Source organism: Podarcis liolepis, assembly GCF_965112155.1.
Source record: "Podarcis liolepis genome assembly, chromosome: 12".
Lineage (NCBI taxonomy): Eukaryota > Metazoa > Chordata > Lepidosauria > Squamata > Lacertidae > Podarcis > Podarcis liolepis.
This window is the reverse complement of record NC_139563.1, coordinates 38,166,934-38,192,545: the sequence shown is the minus strand read 5'-3', so window position 1 is coordinate 38,192,545 and position 25,612 is coordinate 38,166,934. Positions and strand designations below refer to the sequence as shown.

The 25,612-nt window shown below is 44.5% G+C and overlaps 2 protein-coding genes across 4 annotated transcripts in view; one reads left to right on the top strand and one right to left on the bottom strand.

The window, feature by feature from the left end:
- The window catches only part of SCRN1 (secernin 1), a 38,486-nt gene extending 21,816 nt beyond the window's left edge, over positions 1 to 16,670 (top strand). Inside the window, exons 5-9 of the mRNA XM_083468420.1 lie at positions 6,145 to 6,339; positions 6,807 to 6,972; positions 9,664 to 9,844; positions 12,610 to 12,769; positions 13,014 to 16,670. Of these exons, the coding sequence (XP_083324546.1) occupies positions 6,145 to 6,339; positions 6,807 to 6,972; positions 9,664 to 9,844; positions 12,610 to 12,768 (701 nt within the window). The 3' untranslated portion in view covers position 12,769; positions 13,014 to 16,670. The remainder of the gene's footprint in view (positions 1 to 6,144; positions 6,340 to 6,806; positions 6,973 to 9,663; positions 9,845 to 12,609; positions 12,770 to 13,013) is intronic.
- Positions 16,671 to 18,022: 1,352 nt separating this feature from the next.
- Positions 18,023 to 25,612, bottom strand: part of WIPF3 (WAS/WASL interacting protein family member 3) — a 34,670-nt gene continuing 27,080 nt past the window's right edge. For all 3 annotated transcript variants that reach the window (XM_083468308.1, XM_083468309.1, XM_083468310.1), the window contains 6 exons: positions 24,735 to 24,867; positions 23,677 to 23,808; positions 21,477 to 22,220; positions 20,893 to 21,036; positions 19,514 to 19,615; positions 18,023 to 18,999 (listed from right to left, as the gene is read on the bottom strand). In XM_083468308.1, the coding sequence (XP_083324434.1) occupies positions 18,959 to 18,999; positions 19,514 to 19,615; positions 20,893 to 21,036; positions 21,477 to 22,220; positions 23,677 to 23,808; positions 24,735 to 24,867 (1,296 nt within the window). In that variant the 3' untranslated portion in view covers positions 18,023 to 18,958. The remainder of the gene's footprint in view (positions 19,000 to 19,513; positions 19,616 to 20,892; positions 21,037 to 21,476; positions 22,221 to 23,676; positions 23,809 to 24,734; positions 24,868 to 25,612) is intronic.

Genomic DNA, 25,612 nt, shown 5'->3' with positions numbered 1-25,612 from the left:
AGGACAAACCATCCAACAAATCTGGCCCAAGAACTTGCCATAGCAGAGAATGCTACAAAGGCTAACACAGCCAACACACCTGATGCCAATCCTCATTTGTCACCGCTGGAACTTGGAGGTAATCTTTCAACCCATTGGTTGAAAGCCAATGACTGTGGAATAGAAATGTGGGGTGATTATCTTCAGGAGCAGATATACCAGATCTCTAAGGATCTCCTTAACGTTAAAAATTTTTTAGCGATAACAAACGGGCTGCTCCTGACCCTAGTGGATAACTTCAAACAACATGTGAGCGCTTCAGACCAGAATACAAATCCCCTAGCCAGGCCGGATCCACCACTCCCCAGCAAACCCCGGAGGAAAAAAGCTGAGCCTAAGATGAAGAAAAGCAAAAACATGAAAAACCTAAGGCGGCTTAAGACAACTCACCGTACCTGTAAAAAATATTGGCAGAAGCTCTTTAACCTTCTTCCATCCCTTTCCACAAGTGGAACAAACAAATCCAACTCGAGTGCCATCAAAGAGACACGTAAAGTAGATACACCCATAAAAGAATCTAAATCAAGTTCTGAAGAATCAACACCGAGCTGGGACAAAGGAACTAATCCATCTGCAGTCATATCGCCCCAGAGTCCTCTCATGGCCAGCACAGAATCAGTAGACAGAGGTGAGCAGGCGACCCAAACTATTGAGGGGAACCACTCCTCCCAAGTTCGACAGATGTTGTGTCCCAAAAGAGAATGGAGTTTAGTCCTAATCCCACAAAAGCTTGTCTTTGCTAATTACCCTAAACCGCCTAGATTTTATGCAGGGTTGGACCGTATAGACCACTTTTTGTCCATTATAAGTGGCATTTTACCGGGGGTAGTAAAAGCAACTGACATAGCTGCTATAGAGTATCTACATCAAGATGATTGCTCGGTACGAGCATTGATTACTTTTTTAGATCATAATCTGGCCAGTTTCATTTTCAGAGCTAAAAACCTATTCAAAAAAGAAAGAATAGTCCTGTTAAGAATATTTGAAAATAGAGCACCTGCAACCTCTCTGATAGGGTCCAAGAGCATAGGAGTGGAAGTTCACAAAAGGGAAAAAACCAACCACCAAAACCATCGAAATAGAAAGCATAAGCTCCAGCAGGATCATCCCCACCAAACAGCACCAAATGAAAAAAAGGAAGCCTCACATCCAACTGGCGTCGGGCCTCTCATGTGGGATAGTGAGGACTCCGTTTGGGAGGAAGAACTCTCGCTGATAAAGCGATTCTGGTCACTGCATTCTCCAGCTCAAACTGAGATCCTGAAAAGATTTGATTTACTTCGAAGCAGACTAGAAAAAAAGGATGATCAAGGCGAGACAATGAAGGACCCTTATGTGCAGCCCATATCTCCCAAATGTCTGGTGGATAAGAAGACAGTGGGAGGCACCTTCAAATGTGTAGACGTGGAATTACAATCAGAGCCCCCTGTGATGTACAATAAAATAAGACCAAAGCAAGGTGTGAAACCTCAAAGCTCCTGGCACAGCTATCTTAAATTGTCTCCGAATGAATTAGCTTCCCCCCCAACTCCAAAATCTAGCCCCAAATCACCAAGAAAAGAGGATCACTACACTCTCTCCAAGCAGCCAGCCTCGAAAAGAACCAACGGGTGTGTTTTTTTAGACACCAAAGAATTGCTGGACATGGTGGTGACATAGATCCAGCTCCCCGAAGGGCCCGGGGCCTAAAAGTGCTGTCTTGGAATATCGCGGGTTGGCACGCCAAGAAAAATAATCAACAATTTTTGTGTTACCTTAAGCAATTTGACATCATCTTCTTTCAGGAGACATGGCAGAATGACCCTATATTTCTTAATGGGTATAACTGCCACTACCTGCCTGCCTCTCCATCTCAAAGGGGCGGCAGATCTAGTGGTGGCCTAGCTTGCTTCATTTCCACGGAGCTAGCGCACTCTCTAACAGCCCTACCCAGCTGCAATTCCTTAGCAACAGCCGTTCTACTTAGCTTCAAGAGAACTATTCTCTTGCTGGTCAATGTCTATATTCCCCCAGGCCTAAAAAAACCCGTTGTTAAGGCTACATGGGCTGAGCTAGAGGCGTTTTTAGAGCCTCTCGAATCTACTTACCCGTCTGCCCTGACTATTGTGTGTGGAGACTTCAACGCTCGTATAGGAACAGATGACAACAGTCTATACACTCATTTCAACCAATTTATGGACCCTGAAGAACAGACGGATATTGGCGCGACACGTCTGTCCAAAGATAGTAGAAGTAATTTCCCAGGTCTCTGCTTAGTGCAGGCTGCTAGACGGAGGGAACTGCTGATATTAAACGGCAATATAGAGGGGGACCGCCCCGGAGAATATACCAATTTCTCCAAGGCTGGGGGAAGTGTTATAGATTATATCTTAATCTCAAGATTTGCTCACAGCTTTATAAGGAAGTTTCAAGTGGGCCATAATACTCTGAGTGATCACCTACCTCTAATTTTAGAGCTTGCAGGTGGGCCTTTTGACTATTCTATTGCCGAGCCACAATATATACCTTCTGTAAATTTGGATATACCTGCCCCCAAAAGACTCAAATGGTCCCCAATATTGAATGAAAACCTAACCCTCCTTCTTCAGTCAGTGGAGTTAAAGCTTATTCGCTCCGCTATTGTATCAGGAAACTCAGCAGCTGCGATTATGGAACGCTTTAAATTACTCTTGGGAAGATTGAAACCCCATTTAACAACAGTGATACATAGCTCCGCTACAAAGAGGGCAAAGGACGGAGCTAGCTGGTTTGACCTGGAGTGCAGGCAAACAAGGAGACAAATGAGAACAGCCTACCGGAGATACAGGAAATCAGGGACTGCCCTCCTACTTAATGCCTATATTTATCTGAGACGGTCGTACAAACAATTATTAAGGAGAAAGAAACTGGAAGCTGAAAGAGCCGCATGGCACAGGTTGGTTAAGGCATCGCACGAGAAAGATACTACTTGCTTTTGGCGAACCATATCTGGTCTACTGGACCAGGAGCGTACTAATTCCATCTGTACAGTGGAACCAATGGAGTGGTTGCGCCATTTTCAATCTTTGTTCTATGACCAGGAAGCCCAACATTACAAACTATGCATTCAACTGGAGGACCTACCTCATTGGCCAGCAGTAACTGCGAAGGAAGTTGAGAATTTAATCGCACAATTAAAGAACAACAAGGCCCCAGGGAATGATTACATCCCTGCCGAACTTCTGAAGTCCAACATTGGCTGGTGGGCCCCCCTGCTGGCGTCTTTATTTTCTTGGATCGACTCAACGGGTTTACTCCCAGATGGTTGGACTGAGGCAATAATTATCCCAATCTATAAAAAAGGACCCATGACAGATCCGGCGAGTTATAGACCAATCAGCCTTCTGCCTATACCCAGCAAACTATATGCCAAACATCTTTATACCAAGCTAACTAGCTGGCTGGAAACTGAAGCTATTTTAGCGGAAGAGCAAGCGGGTTTCAGGCAAGGCAGATCCACCATAGACCATTGCTTCACCCTAGCCTATTTAATTGACAAATATGCCAAAAAATCCCATGGGGTGTTATATGCAGCCTTTATCGATCTAAAGGCTGCTTTCGATTCAATTCCACGTGTAAGACTCTGGGATAAATTGAGCACCTCTAGCATAGACAAAAGACTATTATTTCTGATCAGCTGTTTATACAAAGACACGGTGCTGCATGTAAGAACTTCGTTAAATGGCCATCTTATAGGACCAGTTCCTGTCAGTAAGGGGGTCAAGCAAGGCTGCATCCTGGCCCCAGTTTTATTCAACATCTACATCAATGATATGGTTAACTGTTTGTCATCTCCGGACTTCCACGCCCCCAAACTGGCTGACAAAGCAATATCAGTGCTTTTGTACGCTGACGATGCGATACTCCTATCTCGAACAAGAATAGGCTTAAATAGGCTCATAGGTGAATTCTCAGCATACTGTAGGAGAGAGCAACTTGCAATAAACTATCAGAAAACCAAAATCATGGTTTTTGCAAGGAAACACAGACAGTACAGCTGGAGGATGGATAACCAGACAATTGAACAAGTCAAAGCCTTCAAATATCTGGGTATCGTTTTCCAGTCGACCGGGTCCTGGGATGTCCATCAAAAATGTGCCAAAGAAAAAGCTGCTCAAAGCATCAAGATGCTGTCCCGCTTCTTCTACACGAAGGGGGGCAGATACATCCCAGCAGCCCTTGAAGTTTTTCAAGCAAAACCTCTGGCGCAGTTACTGTACGGGGCGCAAATCTGGACGGGGAACCATTGCTCCAGGCTTGAAACTGTCCAGTCCAAATTTCTAAGGCAGATACTCGGTGTCCCCTCCTGTGTTCCAAACGCAGCATTACGACTCGAGGCCTGCCTTCCATCTGTGGAAACGCGGACCTGGCAGAGAACATTTAATTATTGGCTTCGTCTTAATCTGAATCCTCCTGGTCTACTGCCGTTAGTAATGCAAGACCCTCACAAAAGCAAGTGGTTTAAAACTGTGCATCAAAAACTCCTTACATGCGGTCTGCACTCACAGTCCCTACTATCAATGGGCCTCATTAAAGCAAAGAGTCTAATAGGCCAGCGCCTGAAAGACATTGAACGACAAAACAACCTGACTATCTTAAAGAAACTGTGCCCATGGTATACCTACTTTCCTCCTTCTCATTTTGACTCTCCAGCCTCATATTTGTCTAAACTAACCATCCCAAAATACAGACGTGCCTTTACATTGGCTAGATGGGATGTTCTTCCCTCTGCTGTACTCGAAGGGCGTTACCAAAAGACTCCATTTGAAAAACGACTCTGCCCATGTGGAGATGGTAACACGGAAACAGTGTCCCACGTCCTTCTTTCTTGCCCCCTTTACAAAGACCTAAGGAATGAGATTATTACTCCACTCATTCTCTCCAACCCCGGCCGTTCACCAGACATTACACTGTATTATCTATTATCTGATACGGATAGTCAGATAACAGAGAAGGTCGCGAGGTACATCGAGAGAGCTGCGAAATTGAGGGCCACCATCTGAGCGACAGACCTGTTTACCCGACGGACCTCCTTTTGCCTGTTCTTTTCTTCCTTTTATCCCCATTCTCACTTTTAACTCTTGTACAGCTGTGGCCTGTTGGCTTTGCTAATAAAGTTTTGATTTGATTTGATTTTTTCCCCTGTTTTCCTCCTCTAAAAATTATGTGCGTGTTATGGTCGGGTGCGTGTTATAGAGCGAAAAATACGGTAATTTTGGTGACACTATATGGTCTTATACTGAAAGAGACAAGTGTTCTCTTGAATCTGTCCTAGAAAAGGAATATGTCTTAGAAAAGCGATATGCACCAATTATTTGGACTGCACCAACACAGATACATGTTGGTAATTATTTCTGTAGGTTTCCCTTGTGAGTTTGTTGCACAGAGGTAGTCCTTGTCTCTTTTAAGATCCCTTTGAGGGCGGTTGGGAACAGTGGCGTAGCGTGGGGGGTGCAGGGGGGGCCGGCCGCAGCGGCCGCAACATCTGGGGGTTAGGGTTAGGGGGCGCAAATTACTTGCCTTGCCCCGGGTGCTGACAACCCACGCTACGCCACTGGTTGGGAAGATAACTACTGCACTTTGCTGCTCCATTGGGGTAGAAGGAAGACTTCATGCTGCATTGAATGATCATCTCTGCATCATGAAAGGCAGTGTGTTGGTTCACAGAGCTAATGGGCTTACGATTAGAGACGAGCTACTTCTTTCTTGCTCTTGTCCTCTACGTTAGCATATTGCATTTGAAGCAAACTATGTTAGTTCCAGTTGAAATAAGTAAAATTTCAGCTCAACTAAGTCATGACTAACTTGGCTCATTGACTTAGTCTGGATCCAGGCCTCTGTCTTTTGTAAGACTGACGATCAGGTGTGATGATGCCTGATTCACTCTGCACGTTATTTACAAATAATCCTCAAAAGTCTTTGACTCTGAGAATGGTGATCCCATCACAGTACCATGGAAATGAATTTTGCCACCCGCATTTCGTGATCTCTGCATGCCTGATATTGATATTGCACGATGTAAAATAGATTCAGCTTAAATTTGCATTTAATGAACAACAATAGAATATATGATATTTTTTTTCATAGAGGGAGTCAAGTGCATTTGCAACCAGCTTTCCTTAACTACAAAGATCGATGCAGAGCACCCTGAGCTTAGAAGTTACGCGGAAAGTCAAGGGTGGTGGACTGCAGATACAGAGTTCAACTTTTCTCAAGTATTTTCTCAGGCTGATAACCATTCAGATTGTTGTTTGGCAAAGGAGAGCCTAGAGAAGCAACAAGGTATGTAGAAAATCCACCACTACTCCACTTTTGAGAAACGAGTTGTAGCCAAAAGTGTGCGTGAACTGAGTTTTGAAAATGTCACTTCTGTTGGTAAGATTATGCATTTCCTTTTTTGGAAGGAAAACGTTGTATAGACCTTGAGTGTATTCTGTGTATAAGTGATACTTTAGAGATACATGTTCTTGTAAATGAGAGAGACTTTGAGATCTTTGGCTGCCTTCCAGCCAATAGACCTATGGAAGCATCAGTGCCTCTGATGGTGTAAATGTTAGCAAAACTTTGATCACTTATTAACAATTAGAGATCCTTGCCCCCCCCCCCTTTACGGGATTAACCAGTTTAAGTTACAGACTAGGAAGGGACCCAACCATTGAACCCAACCCTCTGCCCAGTGTGGGAGCGGCAGTGTAGGAGAGACCTAAATTTATTACCCTGTTAATGCCTCTATTTTGATATTTTTCCAGGCGCTGTCACTGTGGAAATGATGATTGACATCTTGCGGGACAAGTCTGGTGGTATATGTGTGGATTCAGAGTCTTTTCTTACTACATCAAGCATGGTGTCCGTATTACCTCAGAATCTTAGTTCCCCGTGCATCCATTATTTTACCGGCACACCAGATCCATCAAGGTATATTGGAGAAAGTGCCTGGCAGGCTGCCAGTACTTTTTCAAGCCTCAAAAATTAAGTTTCTAGTTTTACATTTTAAAAACTTATTTATCGGGCTAATTCCACATTGTTTTCTGATGCAAAGTTAATCGATGCAGGGAAGCAATCAAAGGGTCCCTTCTTTGCCTAAACCCATTTCTGCAGTCGCTGCCCTCAGTCTAGATGCATAAGGCAGGTTGGGAAGGCAAAACGGCAAGCGGGTCAGCTGATATAATAATAATAATAATAATAATAATAATAATAATAATAATAATAATAATAATAATAATAATATAATAATAATAATAATAATAAAATAATTTATTTATACCCTGCCCATCTGGCTGGGATTCCCCAACCACTCTGGGCAGCTTCCAACAAAACACTAAAATACAATAATCTATTAAACATTAAAAGCTTCCCTAAACAGGGCTGCCTTTAGATGTCTTCTAAAAGTTTGGTAGTTGTTTTTCTCTTTGACATCTGATGGGAGGGCGTTCCACAGGGTGGGTGCCACTACTGAGAAGGCCATCTGACCTACGGCAGAACCCTATTAGCCTGTTTCATCCTGCCTTTGACTAAGTACGTAGAAGCAACGTTGACTCAGCAGAAATTCCTACAGTGGCTCCTGCTGCATCGGGGCTATTTACTGCTTTTGTATCTACCATTTTGAGCCCGAGAGCTAGAGCTGCATTCTGTTTTTTAACTGCATCAGCATTTATTCACACTCTGCTAATCCATTTGCTGTAAACTGCATGCAAAATAGTTCATCAAGATCTCTCTTCTGCCAGTCCTTTCCTACTTCTCCCCTCCATCGGAATATTTGCACTGAGACATCTTTGAATGTTTACTTCTGCTGTATAGAGAGTTTTACCTAATAGTCTATAGCAGTGTTTCCCAACCACTGTTCCGCGGCACACTAGTGTGCCGCGAGATGTTACCTGGTGTGCCGCGAGATGTTGCCTGGAGGGAGGCGGGCAAGTCGGGCGGCGAGAGGCGGGGCGGCGGCGGCGAGGAGAGGCCGCCCAGCGCGGGGCTCTCGCCGTCTGCCTGCCTGGCTGCCTGCGAGCTCGGCGGGCAGCGCCTTCGTCCGCAGCGCCCGCCTCGCGGCTCTCATTCCCAGCCCCTGCCAAAGCTCACCCAGCCAAGCCGCGCTCTCCTTCCTGCCTCGCTTTGCTGCCTCCTCCCCCCCACCCCCAAAGCTTGGAGGTTCCCCGGCAAGGGGGAGGGAAAAAAATTGAAACTTACACTTTTGTGCGTCCCTCCCGGCGTGACGCTGCGCGCTGACGTCACGGGGCTGTAATGGTGGTGTGCCTCAAGATTTTTTTCATCAAACAAGTGTGCCTTTGCCCAAAAAAGGTTGGGAAACACTGGTCTATAGGTCATAAGGCTTGTTCCTTAAGTGTGGATAAGATCTCTAACAGGAGAGAATACTGGATCATATATTGAATAGATTGTTAAGTTTCCCTAAGAAAAGCAAATGTGAATGTAGTGGATCGTTTTTGGTTACGCACCTAACTTCACTCAACACTATTTAAGAACATCGGTGTAAAGTGAAGCACTTTTGAGTCGCCATATCCTTTGTTTTCTGTCAATGCAATTCTGTCGATCATTCTTGTCATTTTCAGGACAAGGGTTTACAGCTCTTCTACTGGCTGCAGTTGATGAGAACCTCAATTTACTCTCTAAAGTATTTGGGGGAAATAGCAGCCATTTTGCAATTCCTGATGAAAAGATTAATAGTTCTTCATTAGCATTCCATACAGTAGGTCTTACCCTTTAATCCTCCTTGTGGCATTTATTGCTTGTTCAGAGTCCCGCCTTCAATAATGGAAGGGAGATTCATTAAGCCCCTTTAATGTAATATCTTCCATAAATGAAAGGGATGAAAAGCAAAAGGATGAGCAGAAAGCAGTACAGTTAATTTAACTTGCTTGCTTTCCTTCTCAAGGAAAGCTGCATTTTATTATTTGGAAGGAGATTTGCTGTTATTCCAGTTTCCTGGTCTTCCCTTTTTGGTGCAATTTATTCGTATTAAAAAAAATTCTCCTCAGAGCTAGAGAAGTGAAAATGTATTCAAATCTGCCTAAAAAGTTTTAGCACTTCGAAAGCAAATGTCAGTGAATCCCAAATGCTGGTTCTTCCCTTTTTAATGAAAGCGTGTTACAGATCTCATCTAAAATATCTTAATGGAGCCCCAGAGTAAAGGAGACAAAGAAGATTTGAACATACCAATTTGTACAGGCATTTCTTTAAAACAGCATCATTGTCTTGTAAATGTTGCTAAACACATTGTGCATCTATTCTAATTTTTAAGAACAGCTCTGTGCAGAATATTTCAGGATTAAAATAATATATATTTGCTGAGCTATTCTTCATGGCATAGACTGGCTTATTCCCTAACATTCAAAGGAAAGAGAAGTCCTAATCTGCAAACAATTAGAAGGAACTGATTTAGTATATATGTTTAAAAGTAAGTGTTTTATGACGTTTGTCTCTGTGTTACTGTTATTGCCTCTTTTCAGATGGCCCAGTTATTTTGTGCAACACATCAAAGTTTGTGTGATAATTTTTCTTTTCTTTCTTTTTTAAAAACAAGCTGAGCAAACTGCTAGGCGATAATATAAAATGTAGCCTTCGCTAACAATTGGTGATTCCTCTGGTCTCTTTCAGGTCCATATTTAAACCTTTTATCTTCGTCGATAATGTAAAATTAGTATCAAAAGTACAGTCACCCATTTTTGGTAGTGATGATCCTGTGAAAAAAATCCCCCGGTTCCAGGAGAAACCAGACCGTAGACATGAATTGTACAAAGCACACGAGTGGGCGCGATCCGTCATGGAGAATGAGCAGGTAAACCAGCACTTTGAAAATACATCAATGAAAAATAAAAAAATGAAGATCTGGGGAAATTGCATTTTGTGTTCTGCTTTGTTCCTCCTGAGCCCTTGAAATTCAGTCAAATACCCTTATAGGTCACTGTAAACTTTAAAAAGAGAGGATATTTCATATCTAAGCAACATGTACAAAATCTCCATCACCTCAAAATAACCTTGCCTGTGAAAATCCACACCTGAAATATTTTTAACCTTCTTTCCCTCCTAAAGTGCTAGTTTTCTGTGCGCAGAATTCTCCCCCTCCCTCCCCCCTGGCACCCAGATGCACTTAAAGGCATCATTCAGTCCTCTTGCATTTTGTAGCACTACAATTCAGGAACTGCTGTGGCACGTGGTCTTTCTGAAAATGTAGTTCAGCTCTAAATTTACTGCATTGACCTATTATCACGCTGCTCAGCTATATAAGAACATGTAGTAGTCAAACTGCATACTAGGAAGCAACAACTCCTAATGCAAGGTAAGCAGCAGAGCTGACGAAATTCCAGTGTTCGATATATCTAAAAACCTGGACCTGTAAGAAATACCGTATTTTTCGCTTTATAGGACACACTTTTTCCCCTCCAAAAATTAAGGGGAAATGTGTGTGCGTCCTGTGGAGTGAATGCAGGCTCCTTGCGCTGCGCTCCGAAGGTTTCGGGTTCCTTTAGCTGAAGCTTGGAAAGCAAGACTCTCCCGGCTTCAGCCAAAGGAACCCAAAGCCTTTGGAGCGCAGCGCAAAGTCCCGCTGCGCTCCAAAAGCTTCAGCCATGCACCTGCCTGGAAGCCAGAGGAGGAACAGAAGGGTCTCCTTCTGTTCCTCCTCTCGCTTCTTAGTGAGGCGCCTGTCCTGCGAAGCCAGAGGAGGAACAGAAGGGTCTCCTCTTCTCTGCTTGCTCTCTTGGCTTGTGCTATAGCCGCGCGCAACCCCTCCAGCAGGGAGAGGTTGCGCGTGGCTAAAGAGGAAGCCAAAACAGCGAGCGGGATCCATCCCGCTTGCTGTCTTGGCTTGTGCCATAGCCGTGCGCAACCCCTCCGGCAGGGAGACGTTGCGCGCAGCCTGTACGCTGCTCTTTGGGGCTGAGGGGGAAATAAGATTTTTTTTTCTTGATTTCCCCCTCTAAAAACTAGGTGCACCCTATGGTCCAGTGCGCCCTATGGAGCAAAAAATACGGTACTTGGCTCCAAGAACTGCATGAGGAAGACCCCGGCAAAGATGGGGAGCCTGATATTCGTCCCTTCAGATGTTGCATCACCCCTAAACAGTGGCCATGTTGGTAGGGCTTGATGGGAGTTGAAAGCCAACAATATCTGAGGACCCACAGGCTCCCAATCCCTGCCCTAGGGGAAGGAATTTCAAACATAGGGCTATGTATCTGGTCACCACCCACCTTACCTCTGTTGAGGAAGGTGCAGAGCAAGCCCTTAGGAATAACATGGTGCTTGGGCAGGTTCATGGAAGAGGAGGCAGTCCTTTTGACATTTCCGTTCTTTAATGCTTGCATTCAAATTTCCAGATGCCCGAGTGATGGGGCGCCTCTTGGATTTCTCCAAATAAGTTAAGGGGGGGGTCCCAAAGGAATGGTGCAGATGTTGCAATGAGATATTTTGTTGAAAGGCCCGTTGGCTGTTGGGAAATAAGTTTCTTCGGGAAGTGTTTAGGAGGAGATACTTGTAGCTGAGGTCTGGAAGACAGCCAGTGCAGTAGCCTTGAGGGTTAAACCATTATCTGTTGAAAACTGAAATTGATAATCTGCCAGTTTGACAAAGTGTAGAGTGTAAGTGAATGAGTTTCCTCTCCAGCAATACATAAATTAGTTGTAATGGATCCAGCAAGGAAGTCATATGAGGAAGCTTTATTCCAAATCTCATTCCAGCTATCTGGCATTCTCATTTTCCAAGTATAGATCCTTAATATGGGTGAAATGGCACCACCCATACCCAAGTAGGCATTGGTGAGGGGGACCCTCAAAAGGTTTGCAGTAGTACAAAAGATGCTTCGGGAAAAATAAATCCAAAAAAGGGAAGGAAAGCCCCAAACAGCCAGTGTGGAAGGCAGACTGGACATTGTGGCGGGGCAAGTATCATGCAAGAAAAGCGCTTGTCTGACAAGGAAGCCTCTACACCGCAACATTTTGTTGCAGTCCCACTTGTTGTATGAAGCAAAAATGGCCTCTAGGCTATTTTTTTAAGTCCAGTAAATGTTACCATTCTTCTTAAGGCACATTCTTGTTCATCCTTTTCCCCTCAGTACTGATAAAACTTTGAGGGTGATAAACGTAGGAGTCTGTGCTTCTCTCCCACAGAATTGGCTGTGATAAGCCCTCGCCTACATGGTTGAGGGACGTTAAACATTTACCCCAGTGCTGCGGGACTGACCCACAGAAAAAACACCACCTAAAGTTATGTAATGTTTAAAGATCTCCTTCCTCGAATCTTAAACTCACATATTCCACCCCTCATTGCAGAGAGAAAGGAATATGTAAACTAGGCTGTTTGTTTTTATTTCAACATGATCTCTGGGCGAAAGCATCCTTTTTTCCGGAACTGGTATTTCTAAACTCAACAGAGGTACTGCTGTGGTTTGACTGTTGTCCTATGTTTGTGCAACGGCACAGCAGATAAAGCCCCTAAGTTCTCCTTGAACTTAAAACATGGGTGCACATACAAGTTTTGAGACGATTTTGTTGGATCAAGCTTTCAGACACTTCATAGGTGTTTCATGCTGGCCCTTAATTTTTGTAGGAAAAAGGAGAGAAGTTGAGAAGAACCATGTTAGACCTTGAAAAGCAAGGCTTGGACGCAATGGAGAGCATCATTACCAGCTCGGAAGTTCTTGATCCTTCTGAAGTAGAGGACCTTTTCTATGACTGTGTTGATACAGAAATTAAGTTCTTCAAGTGAAGTGAGTCCTTTTTATATCCTCATACCAATAACTACTTTTTTTAGAAATATAAGTTGGCTTAATGTTTGGTCCAGTCTCTTTGTATCTTGCTCCCAAATCTGCAATTGTGAATAAGAACCTGATGTTTTATAAGTTGTGGTTATTTTGCAAAGTCTCCTAATGGATTTGGATATTCCCACCCTGCATTTAAACTTGTATTTGTAATTAACAGTGAATATTAAAGCTTTGCTTTTTCTCATTGCAGTGACCATAGACACCTTTAGCCTTCACATAAGAAGACCATAAAGCTCTTCAGGCCTTGAAAGATATTCTCGCCATATTGCCGAATTTTTGGAGGAAATTTCCCTCTTTTTAGAGAAAAGTTCCTTAGTAGCTGTATCCAATTAACACATTCCTTTCCCCCCTTTTATTTTCCTCCTGTGTGTGTTATGGAAAGAGGGCCTTCACTGACGGTGTGCATGCTGGCTAATGTAATGCAGAATGTTTTTTCATTCATCTGGGTCACCGAAACTAAGAACGACAAATAGCCACAGTCCATGTAGTATTGCAAATCAAAATAAGCCTGAAAAGTTTGATCCACATGTAAAAGGAAAAAATACAGCAGGTACATGTGTGCTCCTAAAGAGTTTTGCCACAAAGAAATGATGAGCTGAAAAATGGGCCTTGTTAATGGGATAAATGTAAACAGTGGAATAAGCTTCTCACTTGTTCTAGTTCTGGTGATTTAGAGTTGGGTCTATTGAGCTGTGTGCTGCCTCACCTATGCTCATATTGGGCTAGTAGCTTTTCCTCCTTTTTTTTGCTTCTCTCACCTATCGTTCCATATTGCTGCATATCAGGCTGCGAAGATTGCATTTAAATAATCAATTTCTCCCCAAAATAGAGTTCTGAACAGTGTGAATTGGCCTAAGCATTTAGAGAGAGAAGCAAGCTTACAGCTGAAGGTAAGATCAAGAACCTTAATTTGGTTGTGGGAACTGTAGCATAGCTGCTTAGGAAAGGCAATTGTTCCAGCGAAATGACCAGAATTTGTTCAGATAATTTGCTTCCACCAAGGATGGGGAACTTACGGCTCTCCATGTGTAGTTGGAAACACAATTCTGATCATTCTTGCCTGCTGGTCATGCTGGCTGGGACTGATGGTAGGCAGTAGATTTCATTGTTCCTTTGTGCTGTCTTTGGGACTTAGTCGAAAAATGTACAGAGGCATACCTAGGGGGCGGTGAAACTGGCCCCTGCCAGGGGCGCAGGACCGGGGGGGGGGGGACATGCAAAAATCAGTGCGGGAGAGGAAGGGATGCTAGGCTCCTTTTGGATGTTGCAGCACCCAGCAAGAGAGAGGGCTTTCAGAATATTGAGTCTACCCTCCTGGCAGGCTGGAAGCACCAGTGCTCTCTTCCTTCCCTCTCTGTCAGTCAAAGTTAGCGAGCCGGGAAAGGCTGCTGTGGCAATGAGCTTGAGCAACAGTCACTTCCTCTAGTTCGCAAACATTTTGGGAAGAGCCAGAGGAAGGGAGGCTGGACATGCCAATTCTGGGGAAGGTTGCCGTCGCTCACAGCCTGGCACTCTTGCTAGAAGCACAGGACCAGGCAGACGAGAGGGCAAGTGCGTTTGCAGAAGCCCAGGGAGGGTGCTGGTGCTGTCCAGGATGGGAGTTCTGAAGGCTGCCCTGCTGCCCATGAGGTTCCTCTCCAAACTAGGAGGAGGAGCATCCAGGCAACTTGGCTCCTGCTTCTCTTTCCTGCCAGGAGGAGCAACTCCTCAGCAGGGGTGCAAGTCTTCCATTTCCCACCCTTGCCCAAACTCACCCTGCCAGTTCCTCACTCAGATAAGATGGTCCTCCTCCTCCCCCTTGGTGTTTGTTAGATGGTCATTTAAATCACTAATTACAGCAACTGTTTTGTGTTCAATTACATTTCATAGGCAATGCAAAATAGATCACTGTACATCTAACTATTTATAGTTAAAAAGCTAATTGTGAGGTCTTATACATTTTCCTGATGCGCTCTGAGGCTGTAACCCTGTGCACACTTTTGCATGAGTAAGGCTGGGCAATATCTGGCTTTCAGCATTGTGATCTACCACCAGCTAAATATCACAATATACCGATACATCTCAATGTCTGAAGTATATGGAGCTAGGTAGAGGCATTGGCTAGCTTCATGGTTTTCCCCCACAGTGTGATTTTGGCATAGCGTGCACACACATCATGATTTGTAATATATTGCCTAGTCAAAAATTATGAAACAGATATCATGATATGGACTTCAAGCCTGTTTCGGCCAATATATTGCCCAGCCCTACACCATACCTGTTGAAATGTTCTCTCTTAACACTACTATTAAAAGGTTCGGGAGTCCTCAGTGATGCCAATCAGGATAGGGCTTTGGGGGCAAAGATACCAGGGGCCCACTCAGCAGGGTGTTCTGGAGGGGCCCCAAATGTAGAAGGGTTGGCTTACAACAAGGGTTGCCAACCTAAGGCCCACGGGGGTTGTTTAACAGGCCCACGAGCCGCCACCGAACCAACCGCTTGGCACAGACGCAGTGCAGTGCAGGGACTCACTTCTGTGGCGCAGGAAATTGCGAGTGGGCGTGTTCACACTCGCGATCCAGCCCACAGGGGGATCTCTGCTGGAGTGAACCCGCCCAGGTGAGGTATACCTTGCTGACCCCTGGCTTACAACATTTTGAGGCAATATGCAGGCCAATATAGCTCCTTGCCAAGCCATCCTAAGTACGCCTCTGATCCCATAATTGTAGCAGAACAAAACTAATGTACAATGTGAATCTCTTTTCCTTACATGGGGAATCTAAATTATTGGCATCGTGAAATTGTGTGAAATGGCTGAGGATAAACATGATACTCTTCCCTGATTGTTATGTTCATGTTGAATCTGTCTTCCTTTGTGTGGTTTGCTTTGTTGTCGGTGTTGTGTAGATTAACATCAGACATGGTTAAAGTGGAAATCATACACATGTCAAGCAAACATGATTAAATTCTAGAAACTATGGTGCTAGTCCTGTAGATTAAATGTCAGGGCTCTGATTCTGCACAGGAAAATTCCCTACTACCGTGAGCTGTGTGTGTTCACAACCCTTGAGAAGGGAAAACTCAGACATAATCCATTGTTGAACACCACACAGATCTTGAACTTTCAGTGTAAGTGTAGTTTCTGCAAGAACCTGGCGACTGAGGAGGAGACGGAAGCAAGTGCCAGAGTTGTGGGATGGCTCTTCTCTTTGGTCTTCCTTTCAGAAACTAGCTTGAGACTCAGCCTATTTACCTCCTCCTCGGTTGCTCTGTTGCATCTTTGTGGAGCCCACGTAAATCCCTCATTGATCAAATACTATGCCAGAAGTGCATGTGTGCGCACAGTTTCTAAATCAAATGCCTAAAATATAAAGTAAGTTGTCACGTTACTGCTTATTTCATTCCACAGAAGAGGCATCAAAAGGCAGTTGGAAATTATAGGGCTTGGTGAATCTTAAGACAGGCTCGAAGGCAATAAAAGTGCGTTTGGTTTCTGTAGTTTCCTCTATAGCAGATGCAGGGAACCTTTGGCCCACCAGCTATTGCTGAACTACAACTCCCATCATCCCTGCACATTAGCCATGCTTGCTAGGGACAATGGGAGTTGGAGTGCAGCTGGAGGGCCATACGTTCTTCACTCCTGCATTACATGTTAACCAAAGGCTTGGGGTACGTTGAGAAAAAATGGCCCTGCTGCCTCACCCAAGATATGTTGGCATGAACAGCATCCAATTGAGTCAGAATCTGTAAATCTTTGTTTACATATTTCTCGTGGGAACTAATATGTATGGGTTTGCAATCATCTGGGATTCGTGTATTAGACAATGCTGATTGACAAAACTAATAAAATGGTTTCTGCACAGAGTAATCTCTTGAGTGGCTAAATATTTCTGTATGCTTTCCTCCTGGTTTTTCTTTCAGTGAAGAATAAATCCTAAGGATAAAAATTACTACAGAATTAGACACCGTCTCTTGGTTACCAACGCAAGCTTATTTTTAACTCTGGCCCTCAGTATTTTCTACCATATCTAGTAAGTTTCTATATACAGGGGGAATCTGAAATAGAACTCAGCATCCATTGTAAAATATTAGTAAGCAAAAAATGTGTTTGATGGTAATTTAATATATGCAGATCTAAATGAAAGCACTTTTCAACCATTGACTGACTTAACAGGCTCCAAGAGAAGAAAAAAAGAGGAAGTTACATTTCACATGGCATTTTAAAATGAAATCACATGGTATTTTTCATACTATTGAGAACACTTCTTTGTTTTTAAATATCCAATTCACAGAAATACTTTGCTGCTATTTTGCTAGGTGCATACGGGCTCCCATTTTGCATTTCTTTCTCCCTGCTGGAGACAAAATGGGCAGAGTTCAGTAGTCAAGGAGACCAATATGGATGCTTGCTCCCTTATTTCAAAATCAAGAATCATTAAGCCCCCACAACCTGCTCATCTTTATTCCCTAATGCAGACTGATGCCCCCATTTTCTGGTTGCTGCTGCATCATAAGCGCACTAGGAACTTGTGTGTTAAAGCTAGCCAAAAGAACAGGTGTTACGTTGCTCTTTCCCACCTCTTAAACAACATTTAAGTACCGTATTTTTTGCTCTATAAGACTCACTTTTTCCCTCCTAAAAAGTAAGGGGAAATGTGTGTGCGTCTTATGGAGCGAATGCAGGCTGCATAGCTATCCCACAAGCCAGAACAGCAAGAGGGATTGCTTCTTTCACTGCGTAGCAATCCCTCTTGCTGTTCTGGCTTCTGAGATTCAGAATATTTTTTTTTCTTGTTTCCCTCCAAAAACTAGGTGCATCTTGTGGTTTGGTGCATCTTATAGAGTGAAAAATATGGTAGAACTTTAGTTTTAGTCAGAGGTGCCAGCAGCCTACTCTCAGGAGCCAAGCTGAATATCACAGAGCACACACACATGTAAAAAAGAACACCTGCTACTCTTCTTACAGATTTTTGCTATATGGTACCTAGTGTGGCCCCTACGACTAAGATACTGGCATCTCTTTTCTCCCCCCCTTTAATGCAGAGCAACCAAGGGACACTGCCAGTTTAAAAGCAGGAGCGGCAGAGGAGGTATCAAACCCCATTTTTCCTTATACAAAATGTTTTCCCCTGCTGCATTTCCTCCAGCTTCCTATTGATGCTCTTCACCTGGAGCAACATTGTTCAGAAACTATTAGAGCCATATAACCATCTAGTTTGGTCCTTCAGATTGGCTGGGGATGTTAACATCATAAATATGCTATGCCAGGAGGCACAGTTGTGTAGTGATGTAGCCTAGATGCTCATTAGTCAGTATACATTCTATTATTCTTTGCCTCATTTCAATAGTCAGCTGTCAGGTTTTCCTTCACTTCCTAATCAAAGGGATAGGTGGGACAGAGCATCTAGGAGGGATGTTGATGACAGCAACATGGCAAAATTCTGGAGAAGGTATTCCATGCTTGCTAATCAGCTGGAGCTTGTGCATTTTCCAGTGAACGCCTGGTACCATCCTCTGCTAAGGAAGGTTAGTGCCGATCACCTACGCACTGAAATATACATATATGCACACATGTTTCGTTCCACTGGCAATCCACACCACTGCATTAACTGGAAAGCCATTCTAGTGTAACTACAGAGAGGCAAAGAAGGGGATTTTTAAAATTACAATGCACAGAATTCCTAAGAGAGGGTGGGTGGGAACTTGCATACATTTAAATATAGCAAACCTAGTTTGAAAGCATGATTTACGTGGTCAAATAAATTATATCCAGCAGATAGTACAGGCAGGAATTTCAACCATTGTCGTCTATGCAAACTTGTTTGCATTTTGAACAGGGTGAACACTCATGCTAAAATAAAGTATGACCCACACAGGTGGGCTGCTATTTCATGTTTTATATTTATATATATATATACTGAGTATTCCACAAAATTAAAAACAAATCTCAGCCCAGGTTTAAAGCAATTGAAACGGAATTACACAACAATAGGTTTCCACCTGCGTCCTAGTCCAGTCAATCCCACTGTTTACCACGAATGATCTTGGATGTAGCGCCAGCTTTGCCTGCATGTACTGTGCGGTCATCGAAACAGGGTCCTACGTTGCACAATGCTCTGCTGATCCTTCCAGTGATGCTCCTGCTACTGAGATCTCTCATCTGACTTGTGTCCTTAATGGAGGGTTGTTGGTGCTATCTGTAAGAATTGAAAGAAGGCTAGCTAGAAAACCAAAATGACAAAAAGCCACGGCTGAACAACCAAGTCCGTAGATTTCAGGCATGTTTCTGACATGCAAGGAGAAGCCACTTTAGCTTTCAGTGCCTTCATATCCAACCAGGCAGGCGTCTGAGTCTTGTGGCTTGTTCTGGTAACAGAATCATGAGTTTCATAGGTGGACTCAAGTTCAGAATGCTAAAGGAGATTCTGCAATGAGGATTCAAGCCAGGTGACCCAAGCCAATGGCTTCCTAGCAACATAGAAACAAGTCCTTGAATGCTAGCTGCAAAACTCTCGCAGATTATTTTTATCTACATGATCTGACCAAGCAGACTTCTGTCTAGTGAGCATCTCTATTTCTGACCAGGCCACCGTTTCTTGAAAATTTCTAAGGAGTCATAATCACGCAACCGTTTCTAGTCTTTAAGCAAGAGGAATAGAATAATTTAACTCTCCTGAAGTGATCAGACCGTAATGGAACTTTCTCACTTACCTCTAGCTTCCTGGCTAGGATAAATTTTCTGGCATGGCTTAAACTCATCAGGAGGAGGGAATTCTTCCACGGAATGGAAAGTAAATTTAGATTCAAAGTCATCTGGAGAATTAAATGGAAAACACCCCTTTGAGTTACAACAATTCAACCAATTCAAGGAACTGTAGAAAAATGATAAAGGAATGGTCTAAGACAGTTCTTGGAATAAAGTCGTTTGAGGCAACAAAGTTTACTGCACCAGTTCAAAAATCTCTGAACTACACCCAAAGTAGTTCATTGCCAACTGAACTGAGTGTGAATTAGGTTCATTTTGGGATAGAACTTTGAAAGATTTCGAGTTAATCTTCAACTCCATTACCTTACACACACACACACACACACGCGCGCGCGCGCGCGCGCACACACACACACACACGTCTTCAAACTCGTTGGGCCATTAAGCTTAAAGATCACAATCGTTGAGAAAGATAAAACCATTCACATCTCACTATGTGCATGTTTTGATGTTTCCTTAGTCTTCTCAAGTGTATTTTATACTTCAAGCAAAGAGCTTATAATATTCTGAATGCTGGAAAAAATAATTAGCTGGGATTCCTGCATTGCAGGGGGTTGGACTAGATGACCCTAGGGGTTCCTTCCAACCCTACAATTCTATGATGATTTGGATGAACTTGAAGTCACCTGTGAACTGTATGTGAAAGGAACTAGTTTGTTTTGCAAAACAACTCCTGGAAATTGAATTCGTTCCTTTGGGAGCATGTTGAACCTGAAAATGGTTTGCATGTTTTGTTTGCATGCTTTTGAGGTGGAGGGTGTTCCGTGTTACTTGTGGTGTTTGAAATTATTTTTTAATAAAGCAACAAGAGCCAGAATGTTCACGCTCAGCCATTAAGCGATTTGGCAAACTTATCGCATGGCAGAATTTTTACAACATCAGTAAAGATACTTACGGTATAATAAAACTGTTTCACCTTACAAAGAGTTTGAGAGGGTGCATGTAAACAGCTTTCAGTTTTTAGTTAGCTGCTAAACATTATTGATATTATTCTCCCTCTATTTCTAAAAAAGGTTTCCACCCAGTTATTCCAGCAAATATCCATTTCTTAACCTCACAACAACAACAACATGAAGTTACATTTGTATCTAAAATCTACAGCAAAAGAAGCTCAATGCTACATCCTTAAAATTTAATTTGCTTTTTTTCTGTAATATCATTGTTTAGGTTCTTGCCTTTCCTTAGTAAATTAGTAAACACCTTATTTGAACAAGTCTTCATGGGTGAATGCCCCATCGTTTTGCGAGAAGACAAGTTCCTGCATGTTTTAAGCTTGCCATTTTTGTCTTTGGGCAGGGCAGAGACGTAAATTTATCAACATTACCCATTATGTGGACTGCCCCATTCTTAACTGCTGAGCAGAGGTCTGGGCTAGGCAGCCAGGGAGATACTTGAGCATATTGGCATTTGCTTGAGAGTTCAGTTGTCGGAGACCTTGCAGGAGGCGCTGGGGGTGTCATCAGCTTTCCTAAGACAAAATACACATTAGAAAAAGGCTCAGAGAAGATAAGCAAACATTGCATCAGACATACTTGTTTTTTACTACACTTACATCTTATCCTCCTCCCAAGGAGCTCAGGCTAGCGTAAATAACCTGTACACCATCCCTGTGAAGTAGGCTATAGGCAAAGAGCAGGTCTAAATATTCAGAAAACCCCAATGTTGCAGCCTTATTGGCATGAGACCACTTTAAACATACAGGCTAGTTAGCATGCAACGTACGTAAAACAACAATAGTAACCCCTTTTTGCAATATTGTGGCAAAGACACAATCCAACACCAGTCAGTGTAGCCAATGTTAGGGGATGCTGGAAGCTGCAGGCCACGGGCTTGGCCTACCCCTGCATTTTGGACTATGGTACGTTGAAATGGACCAGCGGTGATGCAGCTAAAGAGTGCCATTCCTACCTCCGCCTCTGCCTTGTCTCCTCTTGTGTGTCACAGCCACTTGCTGTGTGCTTGGAGGGGCTGGGGGAAGAGGCAGCGACTGAATGCTGGGCTTCTGCATCTGGGACTGCACAAACGGCGACTTGGGGGGCAGCGGAGGCGGGGCTTCGCCACTGCCGCTCGAGGCACTGAGAGAAGTTGGCGAAGGGGGCAGCGGCAAAGACGTCCTGTGTGAGGAAAAGGTGGACATAGAAGGCACTGGAGGTGGCGGCGGTGGCACGGAAGGGGAACTGAGCCTTAGGTCAGGCTGGGAGGCCGATGGGCTGGGGCCCTCACTGGTTTTGCCTGGGAGTGAAGTAGGGGGCCCTAAAGGCAAGGGAGGGGGAGGGGGAGGCAGTGGCGGCGCCGGCATGTGTGAAGGGGATGCTGGGGTTTTGCGGGGAGAAGGAGCAGCGGCACTTGGGGAGGGGAGGCTCTCGGGATTTTCAAGCAGAGGAGGGGGAAGAGAGGGAGGAGGGGGAAAGATAAGCGAAGGTTTGCTGGAGGAAGGCGATAGCGGCAGTGGCGGCGGCGGTGGAGGAGCAGGGATGTTGGGACGAGCCGGAATCGCTTGCTGGGCCTTGGATGATTCCGATGGACTTGCTGCTTTGGGGCTGTCAGACGCAGTTTGAAGGTTGCCGCTGGCCTTCCCATTATTGTTCGGTGGGTCTGGACCCTTTGCAGGAGGAGATGTCCTTACAGCGCTTGGCTGACCCGCCCGACCACCTGAGGAAACCAAATAAAAGTTTTAGGAAGCAGCAAATAAACCAAGGTAACAATGCGCCACGCGCTTTGAGGGACGACCAAAAAAGAGAGATGTGGATTTGTCCTGCTCAGCCACTTCACAAATCTCGTTTCCCTTTGCCACAAATCCCCATTGCCTGCCTGCCATTCCAATCCTACAGACTAGCTGTCAGACGCTGCAATATCAACAGTGACTCGGCCGTTTCCCAGGAGGCAGAGCAGAGGTGGCTGAAACCCCGACACATTCTGCTCCGACGCGAACGACAGAAATTCACAGCCTCCTACTCAACAGCGATGAGCAATCATTCCTGTATATCTCAAGTTATGCTGCACCGAGGCGAGGCAGAAGCCCTGGGGCATTCGTGGTACGGACAGATCTGGGCGTTTTTTGCCCTTTCCACCCAGCTTATTAAGCCTGCCATTTCCGATGTACATTTCCCCAAGAAACTGTTTGCTTTAATTAGATTTCTCTCATTGGAATGAGAGCATATGTATATATAGAGATAAACCTGGTCATGGTTCTCAGTGGCACTTGTCACATCGCTTTTTAGACTGCTGCAGTGTGTTGCTGGTGGGGCTGCCTTCTGAAGACTGGGAACTGCAGGGAACGCAAGGGGCAGCACTGGGGTTGTTAACTGGGCATACGGAACATCTCAACACCAGAAAACGCTACGCTTAAGTGCTAGTCAATGAACTAGCACAAGTCAAAGGACCGGTTTTCACTCAATGGCTTGGGACCATTGGAACCTGCCCTGCCTCAGAGGCCTTGTTCCGTGTCTGCTGCCTTCTCCCTCCCTCCCTTGTCTGACGTGTGATGGGTGATGAACAGAGACAGAGCATATTCTGTGGTGGCACTCCATCTTTGAAATGTCCTTCCAAGAGAGGGTCTCCTGGAGGCATCTTGGTGTTATTGTCAGCTCCAGCCAAAGAGCCTGAATATGAAAGGACCCTGAGGATCATCGAAGTTCAACCCACGCAATGCAGGAATTTGCAGCTGTCCGTTGTGGGGATTGAACCTGCAGCCTTGGCATTATCAGCGCCATGCTCTAACCAACTGAGCTATCCAGTTTTTCCATATGGTTTTTTGGTCACATTTGTTTTTATGGGCCAATCCGAAAACTGCTCTTGCGAGCCATGGCTGAAGAGTGGTTCGTGGTGGCTTTTAAATATATAAAAATACTGTTTTGATGGTTTTCCTATCCTGGGCCAAAATAAGATTGTTGCTAGGGAAAGTGAGTGTAAAGGGAGAGTCAAAGAAGCTTGCCCTACAATGTTTTACTGAAACAGATTATAGAGAGAGAGAGAGTTTATTGTTTCTGAAGAATAAATTAGTGTCTCTTTCAAACATATCATAAGAAAAAAACACTGTGTTTTGTTTACCCAGGCTCTAGTTACTGCAAGAGGACGATGTTTTTAAATAGAAAAATGTTTTTTTTACCTGTCAGATCCCTTTGGCCTACTGGTCTCAGAACAGGAAAACCCTCTGCAAAGAGGTTCCCCAATGCCTGAGGGATGTCACTTCTGCCGGTTCCTGAGCTTCCTCCATCCCTGCTGGCCCTCCTCCTAGAGTCTGTGACAAAAGAATAAAATAAAAATTAAATCTGGGTTATTCTATCAAGCTTTCCGAGTTACTGGCCCTTTTTATTTTTACCCTCGGTGTCTTTCCCTGCAGCATATAATGAATAAGAATTGATGCAACAGCCACATACACAATTCTCCACATCCTGAAACACAGCACCCTCTGGTGTGTGAATGGAGGCAGGGACCTTCTTCTTGCTAATCTATCCATCTTGACAGCAAGATTCTGAGACCATACAGATCAAACATTTAATAAAAAGTGGAATATTTACAGAGAATAGATAAAAGAACACTGTAATAAAATTAAATTTGCTGGAATATGTGAATCCTGCCTTTCTACAGAGAAAATGGCAACTATTCACAGTTCCACTTTCCTTGTGACATGGGCCAATGAACAACTGACAAGTTTTCAGAAATGCTGTTAAAGGAAAGACCAGGGGGCTGGGTGGGAATCTAATAAGAAAAAAGTAAAGGATGAACAGTGTCCGGTCTGCATTTAGAACACCCCTCTCCAGCAACATAATTAACTTTTCAAACTGGGGTTAGGGAGTCTTAAGAAAGAATCCACAACACGTTTCCTCTCCTGGGCTGGTCAGAAAAAAAGATATAGGCTGTCCACCCCCTTGCTAGATATACAAAGAAGTTGTACATTAATACAGACCAAAAGGCAGGAGGCTTATAATGGGAGGCTTGGTCCTTGCAGGGCGGGGTGTGGAACTGGACAGGCCAAACCTCAAGAAATGTGGCCAATATAAGCAGCTTTCAATTCATAAGTAGAAGAGGCTTATCTACGTGGTGCTTTTCCAGGGTTTGGTAACCAAGCAAAACAAAAACAAAAAGCCCACAGGGACTTTCAGCCTGGAACAAAACAGTTCTGTGACCATTGCTTTGGAGAAGTTCTGGAAGCTGAAGACTCACTTTCAATCTGCGGTGCACTTCGGTCATTGGTCTGCGATACTTTCCTCAGCCGAGTCCCTCTCTGGATCTCGTGCAGCAAAGCACTGCGGCTTTTGGAGTCCTCCCTCCTCTGCTTGGGCGGCTCGGAGTTTGCCTGTCAAGGAGAGCAGACAGTGAGGCTCCCGGTTCCACAGAGGGTGAAGAACAAAGAAGCACAAGGAGGAGAGGAGAGGAAGGTTGGTCCATTAGGGCAAATGGGGCCCAGAGGTGACTGAAGCTCATTGATAGGATAGATGGGAGGGAGGAACAACACAACAGTAGGCGGAGCCAGAACCTATGACAGGCGGATCCGCTCCGCCCCCTGACTTCTTGTAAGAAAAGAGGCAGTTTGGTGAAGGCTGGCTGGGAGCAGGCTGAAATTGGTGGGGCAGTGCTCCCCCTTCTCCCTAATGGACCAGACTCAACTGGTCCTTAGCCAGCCTCCACCTGTCATTAGCTCCGCCTGTCACTGGTTCTGGCTCCGCCTCCTGCTGGTCTCCCTGCCTTCTGCCCCTCTAGTCCCAATAAGCATCAGTCGCCACACAGTGGAGGTGAGCAAAACCACCTGGTCATCAATCACCACCTGCTATGTTTATGCTAGCTATTCAGTACACAACACGGTGCCCTCTAGATGTTATTAGCCTCCTTCCCCCAACAGCTCCAGCCAAGCATGGCCACTGATCCGAGTCCAGCAATCTTCGGAGAGCACTGTGTTGGCTACCTCTGCGATATGCAACAAACGTGTCTTGCAATGCCTGCTTTAGGAAACGGCTCTTTGCAATATATTTGCATCGCAGGGGGTTGGACTAAATGACTTTCAGGATCCTTTCCAACGCTACAATTCTATTACGAATTATTTT